Raw genomic sequence first — 21,079 nt, 5'->3', positions numbered from 1 at the left:
CAAAATGGCCTTTTAACTGCATTTAAATGGCTCTAATCCAGAGGGTGGTTCTGGAAATGCTTGAGGTAAAGTGCCATTTTATATTGGGAAAGACAGGAACTGATTCTCTTATTTTTTAAAACCCAAATACTTAAAATGGAGATACAGTTAGGAAAAAAATATAAAATGATCTTTAACACATTCAAACTGTCCTCTTGAAAGTACTCCCTCCCCCAAAACCTACTGCTTAAAGGAAACACAACACTTTCCATAAAAACTAAATAAAGCAATGCCACATCCTAGCAAAGACTCTTCAGGAAACGCATGTGAAAAGTCCTGGGTGTAAATATTACAAAAAACGGTGTCCTATAATTGCCTAGGGTCCCAGACACCTAATGTACAGTGATAAGAGTTCAACAATATGTTCAGACTCTGGGGCACAGCCCGTATGAAACTATTGGGACAGAACAATACCTTCTTTAATTATCTAGTGAGTATGCAGCACAAGGAATATAGTCAGTAATATCGCAATAACATTGTTCAGTGACAAATAATGTCTAGATGCATCATGGTGATCACACCGTAGGGTTTATAAATGTAGAATCACTAATATTTGTACACCTGAAACTAACATAATATTGCACGTGCTTCCTTGACACAATTGACTCCCGCCAGGTATCAAGCTGGGTCTCGGGAGCTTATACGTCTCACTCAACTGAAACTTGGTGCCTGTTGATTAATAACTCCTCATTTCACCCTCCCCCTTAAGTGGGAGTATTCTTGACTCATAGTTGTCAAAAAGTCAAGTCCATGTTCTGGAGATGGAAGGTGGTGATGACTGCACAACACAAATGGATTTCACACCACTGAACTGCAAACTTAAAAATGGGTAAGATGGTGAATTTTATGCTATGTGTGTTTTAACACAATAAAAATTGAGAACAAAACAAAGGGCAAGATTTAATTTTTTTCACATTTAATGCGAATTTGTGATTGTGTTGCCCACCACTTTAAAATAACGGCGCTCCTGTCCTGGCTGGTCTGGCTCAGCGGTTAGAGCATCAGCCCTCAAACCAAAAAGTCGTGGGTTCAATTCCCGCCAAGGGCAAGTACCACAGTTGCAGTTCACTTACCGGCCCTGGTTGGGATCCTGCCAGAGGCAACCAATGTGCCTCTCTCACATAGATGTTTCTCTCTCTCTTTTCCTCCTTCCCTCCCTCCCTCATCAAATGGAAAAATATCCTCAGGTGAGGATTAAAACAAATAAACAAACAAAATGGAGCTCCTAAAGAGACCATGTGAGACTGGGCCTGGACCTGGCAGGAAATAGCTAGATGGCTAGATGTCTGCTCCCCAAAAGCTCTCTATAAGGTGGCACTCAGGTCAACCTGATTTTGGATGGGCCACGTGCCAAGAGCCGGTTACACTGGCTAGCTTGGCTCTTAGCTCAAATGCTAATGCAGACACGGAGCCTCATACTTCTATGAACCCACATAGGAACGACAACCAACACTTTGCATCTTCACTTGGCTCTTCTGAAAAATGGGAGCCAGGCAACCTCAAACTGAAAGGCCAGGGAAAGACTTTAAAACGCATTGCCCACATTTTAAACAAACAATGTGAAAGCTCCTTTTAAGTTTCAAAACCAAGGTTAAACAACATTTTCTACATTTTGACTGCGTGTGGCAATTATTTTTTAACCAAAGATGCCTTTTCTCTTATAGAAATGAAATCTGGGTCACCTGTAACACCATTAATGAATGAAACACAATGTGAACAGTTTTACTTTTGCCAAAAAGATATCCATAAACACAATCTACTGAGAAAAAGTTTTTTAATATACAGTGATACCTCGGTTCTCGAACGCCTCGGATTTCGACCAAATCGGTATTCGACCAGGAGATTCGAGAAACTTTTGTCTCGGAATCCGAACAAATATTTGGAACTCGAACTTCCGAGATGAGCCGAGTTGAGCCGAATGGCGTTCATTCGGCCCAGCGCGCCTTGCTTGTCATCAGTGTGAGTGCAGAGAGAGTCACGCTTTGTGGAGAGAGTCACGCTTTACACTGAATTTAACCCTTAGACATACTGTACACTTTTATTTCTTGTTGAGACTTATGTTTTTCTACATATTATATACAAATTAGGCCAGTAAATAGGCATTTTCTGGGGCTTGGAACGAATTAATCCAGTTTTCATTATTTCCTATTGGGTTTCATTGCTTCGGTTCTCAAACAATTTGGTTCTCGACCGTCCTCCTGGAACGAATTATGTTCGAGAACCGAGGTATTTATCTAAAAATGTAAATGTTGCCCTGGCTGATTTGGCTCAGTGGTTAGAGTGTCAGCCCACGGACCAGAGAGTCCGAGGTTCAGTTCCCGCTAGGGCACGTACCTCGGTTGCAGTTTGTCCCCGGTCCTAGTTGGGGTCATGTGGGTGGCAACCAGTCGATGTGTCTCTCTCACATCAATGTTTCTCTCTCTCTCTCTCTCTCTCTCTCTCTTACTCCCTCTCTGCCTCCTGCTCTATCTAAAGATAAATGCAAAAAAAAGTGTCCTCGGGTGAGGATAAAAAAATCAAATAAAATAAAAACATAAGTGTTTAGGAGATATTTATACCTCGATTGTATCACTTGCCACCCATAACCAAAATGTATTACAAACGAACGACTGTGGCCAAAAATAACTGATGTCACCAGGGTGAAATGTAAAATGGAGAAGCTGAGACAGTGTGCATGCCAGATGGTACTTACTGTGATAACAGACAGGTCTCCGCGCTGGGTCTCCACTTTACTGGGCGAGTGGAATTGCACGGGGAGGTAGCTTTTATGAGGGTCGCTAGTAAACACCACCTGAACAGGGGAAAGCGCAGTATCTGTTACTGCAGCTGCCTCCAAATAAACTCAGTTATAACAAACTAGATTTTCCTGAGCTTTTTAGACCTATTTCATGACCTGGAATCCTACCTTTTGATACAGGCTTAATAGGAGAAGGGTATGTCCCTCCTTTTCTGAGATAATCCCAGTTTCAAATCATTGTAATTCTTGTTAATAAAATCAATCCTACAAATGACTAAATGAAAGGGTTTTTTATTTACATCTTTGTAAACATTTTATGCAAAAACAATCAACAAATCTTTTTAAAGGTCCTTATTCTGAACTGGACTCAGTCACTCCCAGACTGAGGAAAGAAGTCCAGACAAGTTTAAAAGCCTTCAGTGGTCTTGTGCATTACCATAAACGCAGCATGCATTTCTGTGGCAATCCTTGCTTTAAAAGAAATTGTCTAGCCCAGTGAAAGTCAAATGTGGACACATAACAGAATCGCCAGCAGGGCTTGTCGAAGCATAGACTGCTGGGTCCCACTCCCAGAATTTCTGGTTGAGGACTAGAGTTGGGCTCAAGAATTCCAATTTCTCCCCGGATGGTGTGGCTCAGTGGTTGAGGACCGACCCAGGCACCAAGAGGGTCGCCGTTAGATTCCCAGTCAGGGCACATGCCTAGGTTGTGGGCCAGATGCCCAGTGTGGGGCATGCGGGAGGCGGCCAATCGATGTTGTCTCTCAGCGATGTTTCTACCTCTCTCTCCCTCTCCCTTCCTCTCTCTCTCTAAAATCAATAAAAAAAGAAAAAAAATTTTTTTAAAAATTCCAATTTCTCCCAAGTTCCCAGGTGATGCTGTTGCTGATGGTTAGGGGACCACACTTCGAGCACCATTTCCCTTAACCTGTGTTTGTTTATATAAAGATGAAGTGTTCATTAGAGCAGTATTAATTCTACACTTCTTTGGCACTCGGGACTGATCTGACTTCCTCTGGAACATGCCTGACTATAGGTCATATTTTGGATTTACTTCCATTGTCATGTTTTGTCAAGATCCTAAAGAAGCCCTGGCCGGTTTGGCTCAGCAGTTAGAGCGTCGGCCTGCGGTCCGGAGAGACCTGGGTTCAGTTCCTGCTAAGGGCACGTACTTCGGTTGCAGTTTGTCCCCGGCCCTGGTTGGGTCGTGTGGGTGGCAGCCACTCGATGTATCCCTTTCACGTCGATGTTTCTCTCTCTCTCTCTCTCTCCCCCTCCCACTCTATCTGAACAAAATATGGAAAAATGTCCTCAGGTGAGGATTTAAAAAAAAAGATCCAAAAGAAGACCAGCGAATTAAATATATGTCAGGAGAAGCATTTCATTGCTAACCAAAGTCAGTTTGTCCTTCCAATTATAGGTAAACATAATATCATATGCTTCCAAATTAAGAGTGGCTTTCTGCCTTAAAAAAAAACAAACTTCCATGAGTTTCATTTTCAGAAGAGAAATTTCACACTGCCAATAAAACAAAGTATTTTCTACACCACTGTCATGAAAACCCAGAAACAACAGTGTAACAGAATCACATCTGGAAAGAAGAGATGACAACCAATATGTCCACAGTCACCCAGGGTAAACTGATGTGTCACAGAGGGGAGGTATTTTTATTATCATTTGGACAAGTTTGCTTCTAACGAGCACCACATTTTAGAATGGGCCTAAATTCAGGACAAACCTTGCAATAGTTACAAATTGGCAACACGGATGTTTCCCAAAAAACACCTACTGCAAAGAACCTTTTGACTTTTTTTCAGGCCACAGCCCATTTTTCGTCCCCATTTACCTGGCGGGTCCCACAGCCTTGACAGGGTTTCGTGAGCATGACTGGCATCCGCTTGAGGGCTGCCGGCTTTCTGTAATACTGGGGATATGCTTTGGCCATGCAGTTACTAGTGTCTTTTGAGTCTGTTGTCGCCTGGATCCTGACTCTTTCGCATCCCTGAGATGAACAGTAACTGTGACCTTCCCTGTGGCCTTGGGCTTTGAGATACAAAAACAGCAACCTATACAAACGAGAAAGCAATCCACTAGGTGTTAGACTGCCTCTCAAAACTTACAAAAATTCCTCAAATGAACTCATGGCTGGAAGGCATATTTCTCTAATAAGGTAAATTTTTCCCCTAAAAGGAAAATAAATTACAAAACTAATAAATGTGTTTCTCTGTCCTTTCTGTCCTCCCAGACTCCTAGGTCAAATTCAATACTCCTTTAGAAAATCTTTTGATAACCGGATTCAGGCGTTGTAGAAGATATCAAAGTTGATTTCTGGTTTGAATTAAGTTCAACAGGTGATTTGGAAGGAGGGAATTTGGCTTGGCTCAAGAATTCTTTGGAAAACTTTATACTTGTACTGAGTTTTGGATTTGGTAAATTAGCATGGTTTATTCTTTTATTGGTTTATAAAGCATTTTGGTTTAAGGCACAAAATTCTAATAAAAACAGCAACTGTGATTCGTTTGGCTGCAAATCAATTCAAAAAGAAATGGTTTCAAATCAATTCCTGTGATGTTTACTAAGAGCAGATGGGCCTAAGGTCCTTCTGTCTGTACTTTGGCCAAAATCAAATGAAATGAGCAGTCCCACTGACTCTGAATACACTCGTACTGCCGAAATGAATGGAAAAGTAACTTCCAGGCAGCAGTCCAACAACTGCCAGCAAACCTAGTCCTAAAGCAAACGAACTCAAGATTCTAAAGGACTTGATCAAATGTAATTGATTCCTGAAGATCAAGAATTCACGTTTTAATGAGGTCAATGAACAATGCAAAGTAGCAATTACAAGGTAAAAATCAGCCACTGTCCCGACATCCAGTAATTTTAACATATATACCTAAGGAATGACATGAACCTGATTGGCATGGGCCTTCTGACATAAAATTAAAGTCACCAAAATAAATAGAATTAAAACCCCAAAGGTTGAGAGATTTTAGAAATACCCAGATGATGACACATTTCCCATCTTTTTACACATTTCATCATTAATTTGTGATCACTACACTGTCTTCACAAATTTCATTGCTCTGCTTATGTTTGTGAAAAATCAACTGGGAATGCGGAAGTTCTGTCATGTATAGAGTAAAAGCCCCAGTAGGTTAAGTCTAATTAGAAATTGAAAATCAAAAACAACTGTGATATAAAAAGATTCAAGCTGATCACACTGACTGCTGGAGGGGCCCTGGAGGGCAAATAAGTGGCACCTCATTCAAAGGCTAACAAGGCACTTGATGGAACCCCCAACCTCATACCTCCAATCAAACTTGCCACCCCACCCTCACCCCAGCCTGAGCGTTTGTCTTCCCCGAAACATGCCATGCCACGCCACGTTCTTCCATGCATGCCTCCATGCATTCATCCACATTTTTCTTGGGACAATTCTTTTTCCATCTCCTCCTACTCATTCTTCAAGAGTTCGCCCCTTAGGGTTACCTTAGGCTGGACGTCAGGGTCACCTCAAAAGGCATACTGAATATCCCACAATAGGACTTTTGGCATTTAAACTCTTGACTCTCCAATTAGCTGCTTTCCATGCCCACATCCTTCAATGGACTATGGACTCGCCGAAGAAGTGCATCTTATTTATATTAGTACCTTTACTATGGTACCTAGACGATGGCATAGAGGAGGAGTATCTGCTTAAGGCATGGCTAAAGAGCATGCTAGTTGCTGGAAGAGTACAGGAGATCGAGCCTACCATCACCCAAAGGCTGAGAGACTGTAACTGGACAAGAGCAGACAGAGCCAACAGGACCCCAGGTGAACAGGATTAGAATTAAAAAGTGGAAGGACGCAGCCTAGAGAAAGTTGAAAGCAAATATGCCACAGTTATACAATGCTTTTTAAAAACTCAAGGTCAACTTGAGAGATAGCTTTAAAGGAAAAGAAAAAATGAGCTTTCACTGAAATATGAACTATAGCATATTAAATAATCATCTTCAAGAGTTGTTATGGGAAAGAAATTAGTTTAAGTTTCCATTGGGTCTACTGGTTCTTTATTGATAAGGCCAATTTCTCTCTCTCTAAATTGCCTTAATGGGTATAGACAAACATCTTCACTCAGTTCCTACTGCCAGCTATAATTATGAGTCATTCTAGTCCTCTAAGCCTCTAATAGTGATGAGCAGAGAATTACCCACATCAGCTGCTCGTCTAAAGAGCCATCACATCAGAGTCTATTCTTAGTGAGGCTGAAGAACCAGTAATTTCACCATTAAAGAAAAATAGCAATAATTCTCATTCACTGGTTGCACTAAATTACCCCGTGCCGGAGTCAAAATAGAATTTCCTCTCAGACTGCTTCTTCTGCAATTCTTCCAGTGAGCTCACAGGCTCATAATCTTCCATTTTGGATAACGAGCCATTATTCCGCTGTAAAAAGCCAAAGGTAATCTGAAAAATTGCGTTTGATGGATAGCAGAGGCCAACTCGAATCCAGTCATTCCTATCAAGGAGAGAAAATTAAAAAATGAATTCACATCTGAGCCAATATTCTCTGGACATGACAGCACATGTAAATGTTCGGCATGATTTTCTCCTCCCTAAATGGCTGCTGTGGGTTGAGCCACTGACAATGGAAGGCCTGAGCCCCGATGCGCTACTGAATCATCCACCTCTAAATGTTACCCGAATTCCTCTTATCAACGTATCTGCAACAATCACATGGCTTACAGAAACGTCTTGGTTTCAACAGGGCTTGCAGGAATGTGCCTGTAGGTTGAGTAAGATGGGCTTCCACGCTGCAGGTGGATAGTAAAATTAAGTGAGATGGTTGGGCTTGTAGGAGGATGAAACACTAGCAGCCAGAAAGTGGAAGTGTGCACTGATAAACCTTTCCAAACACTTTTTTTGTTCATAAATACATTTTTATCTTTTATTATTACATTTGGAGAAATACTTAGTATTCCTGAATATACAAATGTGTGTATGTCTTTTTTTTTTTGTTTTAATCTTCACCCGAGGATATGTATTGACTTTAGAGAGAGAGGAAGGGAGAGAGAGAGAGAGAGAGAGAAGTATCAGTCAGCTGCCTCCTACACTCGCCCAGACTGGGGACCAAACCTGCAACCTGGGTATGTGCCGTGACCAGGCGTAACTCTTTGGTGCATGGACAATGCTTGATCCAACTGAGCCACACCGGCCAGAGCAAACATCAGTGTACTTTTACAGCTTGTGTTGCATATGACCAAACTGCCAGAGTGTTTTTTCATCCCTAAAAATCCTTAGACATAAAATGAATGCTTTCTATCATTTGCTTTTTTGGAGGGCATTTTTTAACTGTGGTAAAGTATACATAATATAAAACCTACCATTTTAACTCTACAGCTCAGTAGCATTAAATATATTCAAAGGTTGTGCAACCATCTCTACTCCCCTATCCAGGACTTTTTAATCATTTTAAAGAATTTTTAAACAATATGTAACAAGGCCTTAAAATTGTTCACACGGGCTTCACCCACTAAAACCACTAAATAATCAGAAATGCAGACCAAAATGTATCAAAAAAAATATGTTCTCTTTGGTATATTTATAATGGCAAAGGGAGGAGTGGGCAGGAGAAAAACAACCCAAATGTTTATGGGGGAAGGGAGTAGTTTAATAAATGTCGTCATGTCTATATGTTCAGAAAACACTTGAGGGTGGAGAGAGAGAACACTGTAAATGTTTATAATGCCTCACCCTGTTCAGGAGAATTATAGGTATTTCCATTTTCTTTATGTTTTTCTGTGTTTTCCTTATTTTGTTTAATGAATAAGTCCAGCTTTTATAACTTTTAAAGTGTTATTTTCAGAAGTGGCATTACGACAAAATCTATGACCTCTCTGTAATTAAATTACATTTGGAAAATAAGATTGTCCATCTCTTCCTCTAGCTTCTGCCCATGATGTAATTTTTACAAACTTGCAGCTAATTAAACAAGGAAAGTTTGACTGAACTTCAAGCCCGTGTGGATTTTTTAAATTTCTGAGTTCAGCCTTTTTTTCACTTTAAAATGTTTTTACTTGGTATTTGTTCAGAAGTTATGCATGACACCGAGAGAACCCTACATATCACTTGGTTGTAACATCTCACGTAAAGTTCATAACCTGCCAGATGTAAGTGTTTGGATCAGTGATCACTGATATTTCTCGTCAGTCCTCGCTGACCTCATTTGCTTCTTTCATTGGCTGCTCTGCAGCTCACTGACTGGAGCAAAAATACCAGGTTGGCTTTTAGGAACCTCACCCTGGACACAATTCGGACTAAGGATGGGAGGTGGGGAGACCAAGCAGGATCCAGACAAGAGCCGATAATGGCCTAAACTCAGCCACAAACAGTGGGGGGTGGAAAGAAGTGGAGAGATGTGAGTAGTGTGAAGGACACAGAACTAACAGAGTTTGATCACTGCTGAGATGGAGAGATGAGAGATGACGGAAAAGGGAGAAATAAGGATGTGTCCTGGGACTTTGGGTTTGGTTGACTCAGTAGGTAGGGTGCAACTCCCCAACAAGGACATAGAGAAGCAGCAAAAGCGTGATAGGAAAATAGTGATGTCTGCCTGGTGTGGCTTGGTGGTTAAGCACTGACCCAGGCATCAATTCCCGGTCAGGGTACATGCCCAGGTTGTGGACCAGATTCCCAGTGGGGGGCGTGCAGGAGGCAGCCAACCGATGGTCTCTCTCATCAATGTTTCTGTCTCTCTCTCCCTCTCACTTTCTCTCTCTCTAAAATCAATAAAGAAAAAAGGGGGGTGGAGGGGACAGTGATGATTCCACGTAGAGCCTGTGCCAGAGACCTCACAGCTCAGCATAAGAGCATCCAACACGATGTTCACCAATCCTTGGAAGTGACCTATTTAGAGATGACTTCCTACATGTTCTATGTCCACCTCTTAATTCCAATTGTGTTTTAAGAGCATTCTGACAAGTCAGTTAACCACCACACATATCTACACTGATTTAATTCTGCTTTTCAAAATAGTCCCATTGCTCCTTTCTGGTTTCACCTCCTGTCACTCCCCCCGACACACCCTACGCTCCGGCCACACTGCGTCCAGCAGTCCCTGAACAGTGCTATCCCTTCCCCAACTCTTGCTTTTGTAACAAGACAGATCATTTAGTATCACTTGCTCAGAGCAGCCGGCCCAACTCCCTCAGGCCGAATTAGTTGCTTTATCCTTTGTCCACTAAAAAACAGTATTGGTTTATTGATTTTCTTGAGCTTTTTTTCTACCTGTACACTGTGAGCTCCTGGAGGGTGAGTACTTTTCTCCCTCTGTTTCCTGTCACAGAGTCAGCACTGAGTAAATTAACGTACAAATAGAGCCTTTGATTGTAAGTCATGCTATTAGGGCAGACAACTGAGAACTCAAGATGGAAATAGAGAACAGACTAACAAACCTCAGAGGGACGGGGGAGATGGGGATGGGAAGAGATAAACCAAAGAACTTATATGTATATATGTACAACCAATCGGCGAGTTCATTAGGTTGGGGAAGGCAGGAGGGGGGTGGGAACGGGAAGGCAGGGGGCAAAAGGGAAAAAAGGGGGACATTTGTAATACTTGCAACAATAAAAAATAAAATAAAAAGAAGGGATAGGAAGATGCAGGAGTGGCAAATACTCGGCATTCATGCCACAACTCTTCCGTCCCTCCCCCTTAGCAGACATGCCTAAGCAATCACACTACCCTCTTCTGTCAACTCTAAACTTGGCCTCAGCAATCTTCTTCTTTTCTAGGTAACCAAGTGCTCAGGTGGAACACCACACAAAACGTCTTCCCATCTCAACGAAGGGGAATTAAAGTATCCAGCAGGCTGTATGAGAACCTACTATCAGATGGCTTTCTCGACCACAGAGAACCAGAAATGCTTTTAAAAAGAAAGGGTTCAATCTGTGTAATCTTTCCATTCCCTCCACATAAAATATACCGCCTCCCCGCAAGAAGAATGAAGCGCACGGAATTGGCATTCTTACTTGCTACAAAGGAGACGTGTTACTATTTTTCTTCTCTAAATTCCTACTTGCCCAGCTTTGTGAAATAACAGTCATGGAAACGTACTTGTTAAAATTTATGAGGTATAGAAATACAGTCTTCGGGGCCGGCCCATTCCAGTGGACGGTGTAGCCTTTCTCCAGCATGATCACAGGCTGGTACTGGGGAAAGGCAGCCTTCTGGTTGATGCCCCGAAGCACCATCGGGTGGGACGGATACTCATCGCGTGCGATGGTCATCGTCAGATTCTGAGTGCTCCATGTCTGCACATAGACCTTCAACACATAAATGAAGAATCATGAGGAAGAGCGTGAAAGCGTAAAGAGCTAAGCAAACATTTCCAGCACAAAGCCAAGTGGCTCTTGCTTCGAGGGAGAGTCTGTGATCTGTGCCAGACTAAATCAGTAGTCGCCAGCTCCATCCTCAGCCACACTTGCAGTGAAGCCTGCTTACGCTGAAATGGTGAAAACAGACCGTGTGTTCGGCTGGCCAAGCCCGTCATCATCTCTTCCACCACGACGGGCCAGCTTATTCATCAGAATATAAAACCTCTGTGGCTTAGGCAGCCTGTCAGAGAAACCCCTCGATCTGAAGAGTACCCATACAAGAAATTAGTAAATTAATGTGAAAACGGATACCCTCCACTCAAATCTGAGACTTTCCTCTAAAACAAGAGAGGGAAAATGTAAATATCTTAGAGTTCTGGCTTTCAATTTTCCATGACCTACATCAGCCTAAGAAGTCATTTTTCACCACTTCAAAAAAAAGGGGGGCGGGGAGGGGGGCTTATAAAGCACTCTGCAAAAAAATGGAAAAACATATTAAATTGACACAAACTGAAAGTCCTGACTTTATGACAGCGGCATGAGCCCCATCCCTGCTGTGCCAAAAGAAAGCCTCCCTCAAACAAACCTAGAACAGTATCCTAACACAAATGAGTATCCTGTAACAGATTTCCCCCAGACAGTATTCTGCAACTGTATTTAAGCCACAATACTTCTATGTTTCTCTTTTGGTCGTTTCTACAGTTCTGTTCATAACTGATGCCTCAGTTAAACATCCTTTGAGCCAGAAAATCTTCCTATCACTCGTGTTTGTCTACTTCAAATACTCTTCTCTGCTGACACCACTCAAAGATTTAAAATAAGAGACAGGAAATATACACTTTGAGACTACTGTCTTTATTTAAGTATATATTTAATATAGTATATATTATTTATTTAAATAGATTTATATTATATATAATTAAACATGTTTATGTTATATATAATTGAATATAGTTTACGTATAATAGGTTATATAAATGTAGGGTATACACATATACATATATATACATACACACACACACATATATATAGATATAGACAGGTAGATGTAGATGTAGATGTAGATGTAGATGATATATAGATATAGATATAGATATAGATATAGATATAGATATAGATATAGATATAGATATCCAACCCCAACAAGGACTTGAGGTAGCACATGTAATCTTAATTCTCCTTATGTTACCATCTTTCTTTCTGAACACCTTTACCCCTTGGGTCAGGGAAGAGCGCATGTTCCATTAAAATATATTTACAAATAATTAAGTAATGTTTGTTCTGCCTTGAGATCCACTTGCTTCTATCTTTTGCCTAAAAACATATAGTATTATTCATTAGCTCAGTAACAACAACAAATGCAGAGCTAAGCTCCCAGCCCAGGTTCTAAATTGTCAGGAGAAAATTTCTCACCTGTGGTCCTACCATTCCCAGAGCTTCCTGGGAAGTATCAGATGACTTGTTTCTTTCTTCATCTTCAAATAAAAATAGAATTGCTACTCTGGTTTGTAAGATTGAAGGATCAGGCTCACAGTCTCAAATACATTAGAAACCAAGGAATTTATTGACCCATTTATAATAATTTTAAAATATAAAGTTTTCATTAGTGAGCACACATCATTTTAAGAAAGACACACAAACGCACCTTTGAATACACACGGCTAGCAAGAAATTTAACTAAAACTGCAGCTATAGCCTGGCCGATGTGGCTAGGTGGTTGAGCATCGATCCATGCACCGAGAGGTCACCAGTTCGATTCCTGGTCAGGGCACACGCCCAGGTTGTGGGCCAAATCCCCAGTGGGGGGCATGCAGGAGGCGGCCAATCGATGTTCTCTCTCATCCATGTTTCTATCTCTATCTCTCTCTCTCTCTCTCTCCCCTTTCCTCTTTCTCTCAATAAAATAAAATAAAATAAAATAAAATTGCAGATACAAAAGGGCCAAAAACATTTTGTTTTATTTTAATTCTAGAATTTCTATTGCTTCCTAGGTATTGATGAGCCAACTTAAATTTAGGGGCAATTATGATTAAGAATAAAATGAATAGGAATGAGAAATTCCACACAAAGATGCTAATATTGCCCTGGCCAGTTTTGCTCAATGGTTAGAGCACTGGCTTGCAGTCCAGAGAGACCCGGGTTCGGTTCCCGCTAAGGGCATGTACTTCGGTTGCAGTTTGTCCCGGCCCTGGTTGGGTTGTGCGGGTGGCAGCTACTAGATGTGTCCCTTTCACGTCGATGTTTCTCTCTCTCTTTCTTCCTCTTTCCCTCCCGCTCTGTCTGAATAAAAATGGAAAAGTGTCCTTGGATGAAGATTAAAAAAAAAAGATGCTAATATTACATTAAAATAAACCAGAAAAATCTCTCCAGTCTTTATCCCTCTTAAGTCCTTTGTCTTGTCTATAGATAAAAATCTTTTAAAAGTTCTTTTTTAACATAACAATCATAGCATTCTTTCTAGTCATGATTCAAAATCAGAAGGGCAGTGAAGAATTATCTCCAAGAATCTCCCACTATAAAAGGTTTCAGTGGTAGAAACCATGGGAGGGATAAGAAGTTGAAATACAGGAGCCCACACCCTCTTGACAGGCACAGTAACCAGAGCTGGGAAAAGGCTTCATCACAGACTGATCCTTCTCCAAAAAGAACCCTCCCTATAAATAAGAGCATTTAGCAGCAAACCAACAAGCAAGGTTTCTTTCCTGCCTTTGGGACTATCAGAGCCCGATTCCTCTTGGAAGATCCCTCATGCTTCCCTAATTCTCCTGCCCACGCTCTTAATTCTCCTTTTCCTTTATCTTTTATCTTCCTTGACCATCTACTATTAAATTGTACCATTAAACTATATAAAATATGAAAATAAAACTCCGCCCCCTATAAAATTCTGGGCAACTGGTACCCCCATCTGCAACCTCTCCATCCATCCAAATATCACTATTAAAATCATTGTTGAACCCTGACCAGTTTCACTAGGTGGTTAGGGCGTTGGTCCATGGACCAAAGAGTTGCAGGTTCGATTCCAGGCAAGGGCATATACGTCAGTTTCAGGTAGGTCCCCAGCCCGTGTGCAGGAAGCAGCCAATCGACGTGTCTCTCTCTCTCTTTCCCTCAGACTCTGTCTGAAGATAAATGAAAAAATATCCTCAGGCGAGGATTTAAAAAAAAAATCATTGTTGCAACTTAAGAGCTCTGTTCCTCAAATAACACTAATTGCAGCAAGCACTTCACTATACCAGGTCATGAGCTTTACATATAATTCATGTATTTTGTCTCCACAACAGCCTCGTATAAGAGGAACCAGTATTAGCCTCGGTGTGCACAGGCACCAAGTAGTTAATGAACTTGCTCAACTCGTATTGAGGAAATTAACAAAGTCAAGAATCAAATCCAAGCAGTCTGGCTCAAGCCTCTGTGCTCTTAACATGCTACCTCCCAAATTAGTCAATCCTCTTATCCTGGGCAGCCAGTTAATAAATGCACGCTAGCTTAATGTTCCCAAAGAGGTGTTTCCAAATCTCTATCATCCCCTTCATATTTTCATAGACATTATATCACAATATAATTCAGAGAATTTCCCTGGATTCTTCCTTGTCCACTCATTTCCGATTCGCAGCTCTGTCTCTGGGAACATCTCATCTTCCATGGGACACTGACATTCTGCCCCAAAAGTCAGATTCCCATGTTTAGTAGAGATAATAACCCCAAAAGCAAAGAATAAAGCTCCCTCTCTGGGGCAGAGCTGGAGCATGGCAAACAACCTGGATTAAGACTCAGGAAATAGAGGTTCTCACCCCAACTACATCCCAACCATATTTAACCAAGGGCAAATCCTCTTGCCTATTGGACCCACATTTCCATGTGTTAGTTTGGAGTAGGGGAGCTTGAAATACAATCCATGAGTCCACGGTTCCTACTGAACTTTTTCTTTCGCTTTTTTCCTAAAGAAAATCCTGCTTTGGAAAGTATCCATCACGCTGAAGAGCACTTCTCACAGAAGCAGTGATGTCGGGGGCTGGGAAGGAACCAGGCGTCCTCACGCATTCTGGCCTACCTGGGCGTAGCTCCCGCTGCAGATCACTGCGTTCCACCTGGTGACATTGACGCAGCTAGGATGGCGGATCAGGTAGTTGTCCATTCTTCCCACGTAAGCGTCCTTGTAGCCTGTCACAGAGCCATCAATGTCGTGGAATATGGAGTTCTTGTCACCATCCAGCTCACAATCTTCAAACCAGGGTCCAGGCTTTCCAAAGAAGACATTCAAGGAGACCTGACCGTGAAGAACAAGGACATCACAAAGTGAGCGCTCCTGACATCGTAGGCAGCAGCCCCTGCACGGATCCCACTCATATCCATTCCAGCTGCTTGGAGATGAAAGCAGTTCTGAGTCACGGTTCATAGTTGTCAACTAAGGCACCCAGTCAATCAAAGTTGTCCATTAATTATGACATGTTGGAGGCGGGTTGGGGATGGGGAGGATTTCCAAAGCCTTATGGAGTTCAAGTAGCAAGTGTGAAACTTCATCTTTGATAGTTTCCCTTTCTCCCAGTTAAAACTATTACCTGCCCTCCAGACAAAACTGATCTGTAATAAGAGAAATCAGAACAGCTGTGGGAAGGGGAATTACGCAGTCATACATATTTGTTAATAATTATTAACTTTTACTTAAGATCTGTGGATTTCCCTGTATGTATATTATACTTCAATTAAATTAAAATCTACTATAAATGCTAACTTCCAAGCTGATCATTTTATTTCTCTCCAAGTGCTTTAGTTACTTGTTCATATGTCTCCTCCCACTGAAAATAAATACAGTTGCAAATTAAAACACAAAGTATTGCCTTAACAGGAGTAGTAAAGTATACAGAACAGAGCCAGATACATCATAAGTATTTCATAAATATTATCTATTAAAATTTCACGAAGTTCCTTTCCTAGTAGCTTCCATGGTCTTACTCACAGGAGTTCACATAGCGTAGCACAGAATGACGTTCAATATTTCCCCAACGAGAAGCACAAGGGGAGAGGGGCCAAGCATAGGTCACCCTCTGCCAGAAGCTAATAAAGTCCTTCAATAAAACAATTTGTTTCACATCACCCAGTATTACTCTTCTTTCCCCACCTTTGCTCCTGCAGTTTCCCAGAAGAATAGACTCCGGACAAGTAAAATTCCAGGCAGATCCCAAATCTCTTCATGGGTCATTACACTGACGTTCCCAAAACCATATCCTCTTGTTCTTATGAAACTCTACACCCCTGTCCCCATGTCATCATATTCAGTCATTTTCCTTTTCAAGATATTACTTGAATGTTAAAAAATACCCCAGGTCACATGGGACTTCTATTCCCACCTTGAACTCAATGGGACAGAGTGAACGAAGTCGAGTTTCTTTTGCATGTATTTCTCCCTCTAGTCATAAAGACTTGGTACAAATCCTCTGTCTCTGTTTTTGTCTTTAGGAATGTACTTTCTCCTTCTCCCACCAGCCACCATGTAGGAAACATAGGAACATACTTACATACGGACCAAACTTCACAAGGGAGATGTTATTTCTGGGGGTTATCTGCCAGGAGTTCTTCATGAGGAAGCCGATAGCACTGGTATACCTATCTGGAGTTGGAACATACTTTTTGAAAGTGCACCTGGTGAGATGAATGGGCCCATCATAAATCTGAAAGCCTCGAATCGGGAATGTCCTGTTGAAATACAAGATTTTGTTTAATGCACATGGGCCTGTCCCCTTAACAGCGCTTCACTGAACGCTTATTTTATAAATACGGCTGAATATTCTGTATACACATAACACGATTCTAGAATGCAATGGTAACCAAGACAAGAAACCTGATCAAATGAAAACTACACTGTAGTGGGAAAGGCACAAAGGAAATCAACAGATAACTGCAGGTAAGCGCCCTGGCGGCAACAGGACACAGTGACACGTCAGGCTGGGTGGGAGAGATGCTGTTCTGGATAGAATGGAGGCCTCTCCGAAGAGGCGTCTTTTGCTTCCTCGAATCAACCAGTTAAGACCTTTCACTTGGTTATTCACATACTTTATTTTTGGTTCCCAAATCTCTGACATAAGAACAAAAATGAATCTGTGCTTTAAACAGAGAGAACCCTCCTTTCAAGCTTCTAAACTATAATAATAAGGTGAAATGATATACTTAAAAGTATGCGTGTGTAATTCCTGAAGGCTTACGTTGTCAAAAGGGCTAGCTAGATTGAGAAATTAGTTGTATTCATTTTCCTTCTTTCTGTTCAAACACAAACTCCTTAATCATGTATTATTAACCATAATTAATGTACAAAACCCATAATACTCTGTATCCCTTGGGTTTCTCCCCTATTAAATTCTTTGATGGCATTGCAGAGGATTTCTATGGCAACTAATTAGTTTACAACTTGGCAGGGTTTTACAATATATGCTAGCAACAAAATCAAACAGCCTAGCTAAAAATCTATGTGTCTGCATGGGTTTCTAAGGACATATCCCCAAATGGTTCTCTTCCATAGAAAAGGTTGTACAGACACAGTAAAACCAAAACTGGATCCACTGACCAATGAGGAATCTGGTTTGGAAAATCCTCCTTAGCGAGGAAGCAGTAAGCATTTCGAAATAAAATCTGAGGCCAATGCAAAACAAAAAGAATGAAACTGAATTGGCTGCCATCATACTGCAGCCCATACTCCAACCGTTCCAGCTATTTTTCCTTTAATCTACACATGAGAAGAGGCAGCCACAGCCCAAACGTGAAAAGCACAGCACTGACGCCAAAGTAGCAGGGTTTAAATCTCACATCAACTAGTTTTATTCAGCTTTTTATAAAGCAAGATGATGACAATACCTATACTTCATTGGGCTCTGTGAGGACTAAATGAGTAATAAAGTATTTAGAAGAAGACATGATACATCATAAGCATTTAATAAATGTTAGCTATTGACATTCCATAAGTTTCTTCCTAGTAGCTTCCATGGTCTTACAGGAATTCTACAGAGTGTGGCCCACAATGACATTCAGTATTTCCCCAACGACAAGCACAAGGGAAGAGGGGCCAAGCACAGGTCACGTAAAGGCCTTCCATCAACCCCCCCCCCACTTCGTGCCCCTGACCCATCCTAGCCCGGAGTCCAGATACAGCGTATAACTAAGGGAGTGGATGCTTCACGGAGTCTGACGTCAGCTCTGAGGCCTGGCCTTTAGAACACTGGTTTTTCTCCGGCTCGATTTCTGACCCGTAAGATGAGGACAACGATAAACCAAGTCTCAGAACTGAGGATGAATTAATTAGTTAATAGTTCCCTAAAATCTCTCAAGAATCTTTCTAGTGCTAAGTGCTTTTTTAATGACTCGTATTATTTTGACAGAAAACATGCCGAAAGTCTCCCCCCCGAGCCCCTTTACATCTGAAACACTTAATTACACAGCGTGGTTAGGTTTTGAGTCAGCTTTGGCATCTACCAGCCCTTATTTTCTAGGACTCTTTTCAATAGGTAATTTCCTTTTTCCAGTGGCTATTTTTGAAAACCAACATTACAAATTGAGGGAAAACTGACCTAATGTCATAGTTTACGGTTTGGCAACTTTCTGTGGTTCAAAAAGACAAGAAAAATCACCAGCTTCTATAAAGCCTTAAATAAGGAATGAAAAAAAGGATAGGTTTCTTCATTATAAAATTATTAATGAAATCTATTAAGTGTTTAATAGTTAATGCTCCAGAATCCCAGAGGATAATACACAAACAGTAACAGTGATAACAATAACAACAGTTATAAGGTGGGAAAAGTGTCACCGTGGGAAGCAATCATCCAGAATTATTACAGAAACTCTCATAAGAATTAGGTTTTCATTGACTGTTTAAATATTTTTAAATATATAATTTTTTTTTTTTTATTCTTCACCAGAGGATTTTTTTCTATTTATCATCAGAGTGGGAGGAACAGAGACAGAGAGAAACATCGATGTGATAGAGCCACACTGACTGGTTCCTCCTGCAGGACCCGAGCAGGGCCAGGGACGAACCGCAACTGAGGTCCGTGCCCTTGACCAGAATTGAACCCACGACTCATTGGTTTGCGGGCCGATGTTCTAACTGCTGTGCCAAACCAGCCAGGACTAAATAATTTTTATTTATTTTTTAGAGAGAGAGGAAGGGAGAGATAGAAAGATCAACGTAAGAGAGAAACATGAATTGGCTGCCTCCGGCATGCCCATCACTGGGAATATCAAGCCGACAACCCAGGCATGTGCCCTGACCAGGAATCGAACCAGAACCTCTCAGTCCATGGGAGGATGCGCAATCCACTGAGCCACACCAGCCGGGCTTATTGTTTAAATTGAATACTCCACGCTAAAGCAATGCTTACCTATTCCTGGGTAATGTCCGAGGCTTCTGGTCTATGCCTCCCATGCCTACATACTTGTTCTGACCACCCTGAAAGCCGTAATTCCTGCTCTCTCCAACAAAGAGAGATTCAGATACCTCCTGGCTAGAACCTTCATCACTTGGGAAGCTTCCATCACTGTTAAAATGAGAATAATTATTAACAACACAACTCTAGCAAAGTTATACTGACCCTCAAATGAAGGCAAGCTATAGCTCAAATAGTTAATACATATTCTTGAGTCATCAGAAAGTATTTCTAAACTGTGAATATAATTCTTATAAATTAATAGAAATTAATTGTATTATAAATTAGTGGTCTGCAAATTAGGGTTTTAAAAAATGAAATATAACTGAGCAGCAACAACTGATTATTTTATTCTCAAGCAACAATCTTGCAAATGGGGAGAACTTGCCCTGAATACAACAATTAGATGACAAGCATGTTTAAGACGGCAATGAGAATAACCAATCTAGAGAATAGTACATAAAACAAAAAGTTCAGTTCTTAAATACCACTGAGAAATCTGACCAACTTCTAAGAAAGAAAATGTTTAATGAGCTCTCAATTTTTACTCCTTTCCTCTTTATTCTCATAGCTTTTAAGATCTTTAATCTAATGCTCAACTGTTTTCTTCTAAGCAAAAACCATGATGGTCTACCCTGCTGTGGGATTCTAGCTATATTAACTTACTACTTAGGTATGAACTCAATTAATTATTTAAAATGTGTTTTTGGCCCTCTAGTGGCATTAGGAAGCGGATGCTAATTTTTTTTTTTTTTTTAATGCTAATAAATGTTATAACATTCCAAGGTGCTGTCCAAAAATATTTAAAAACAAAAACATCAAGGATTATTTTACCTACAGCTTTAAAATAATCAGAGAGGTACTTTTAAAGTAATTACAAACCTGGCAAAGGTCAGTCCTATTCCATTATCTGCAAATCTGTAAGAAAAGAGGAATGAGGGAAGATTTTAATTTACCACATCATGTAAGAGGAAGTATTCTCTCAACATTTAATTGTCACGTAATCCAGGAGGTTCCAATGTTTACTCTCCAAGACCACAAAAGTAAGTTTCACTTCCCGGTAACCAAAAGCACAGACTCCACAGTGCAGGCCCCTGGTTCACATCTCCGCTCTGCCAATCCCCAGCTGTGTGACGAGGGCACATCACTCAACCTGACTCTCCGTCAGTTTTCTCACCTACAACTTAACCTAATGATTTAACCTTCCTCACAGGATACTTGAGAGCATTACACATATTAGTTCATTTCAACCATTTAGAACAATACCTAGCACATAGTAAACAGTATGTAAGCGTTCGTTGGAATTATTATTTTTACAATTAGTTTTTAAAACAATTAGATCATGGTAGTCTCTTCAAAACTTTTCAACATTAATACCCAGGCTACTTCTACAGATTTAATAGAATATCAATTTTTGGCACGATAAAAGGCACGGATGATGATAAGATGCCAAGAAGCTAATGTGAATGCCAGGCAGAAAAAACTGTTCTCCGAGACCCTTGAGCACCAGAGCTTAGCTCAACATACATCAGACTT

The 21,079-nt window shown here is 40.9% G+C and overlaps 1 protein-coding gene across 1 annotated transcript in view; it reads right to left on the bottom strand.

Moving 5' to 3' along the window:
• The window catches only part of CEMIP2 (cell migration inducing hyaluronidase 2), a 75,451-nt gene that overhangs the window by 5,981 nt on the left and 48,391 nt on the right, over window positions 1-21,079 (bottom strand). Inside the window, exons 14-21 of the mRNA XM_036260588.1 lie at window positions 20,426-20,461; window positions 19,499-19,654; window positions 16,649-16,826; window positions 15,184-15,399; window positions 10,873-11,081; window positions 7,094-7,276; window positions 4,622-4,841; window positions 2,732-2,830 (exon numbers count right to left, since the gene is read on the bottom strand). Of these exons, the coding sequence (XP_036116481.1) occupies window positions 2,732-2,830; window positions 4,622-4,841; window positions 7,094-7,276; window positions 10,873-11,081; window positions 15,184-15,399; window positions 16,649-16,826; window positions 19,499-19,654; window positions 20,426-20,461 (1,297 nt within the window). The remainder of the gene's footprint in view (window positions 1-2,731; window positions 2,831-4,621; window positions 4,842-7,093; window positions 7,277-10,872; window positions 11,082-15,183; window positions 15,400-16,648; window positions 16,827-19,498; window positions 19,655-20,425; window positions 20,462-21,079) is intronic.

This window comes from Molossus molossus, unplaced genomic scaffold (genome assembly GCF_014108415.1).
Source record: "Molossus molossus isolate mMolMol1 unplaced genomic scaffold, mMolMol1.p scaffold_m16_p_14, whole genome shotgun sequence".
In the NCBI taxonomy this organism is placed as follows: Eukaryota; Metazoa; Chordata; class Mammalia; order Chiroptera; family Molossidae; genus Molossus; species Molossus molossus.
Note: the sequence above shows the minus strand (reverse complement) of the source record. Positions and strands in the feature narration are given on the sequence as shown.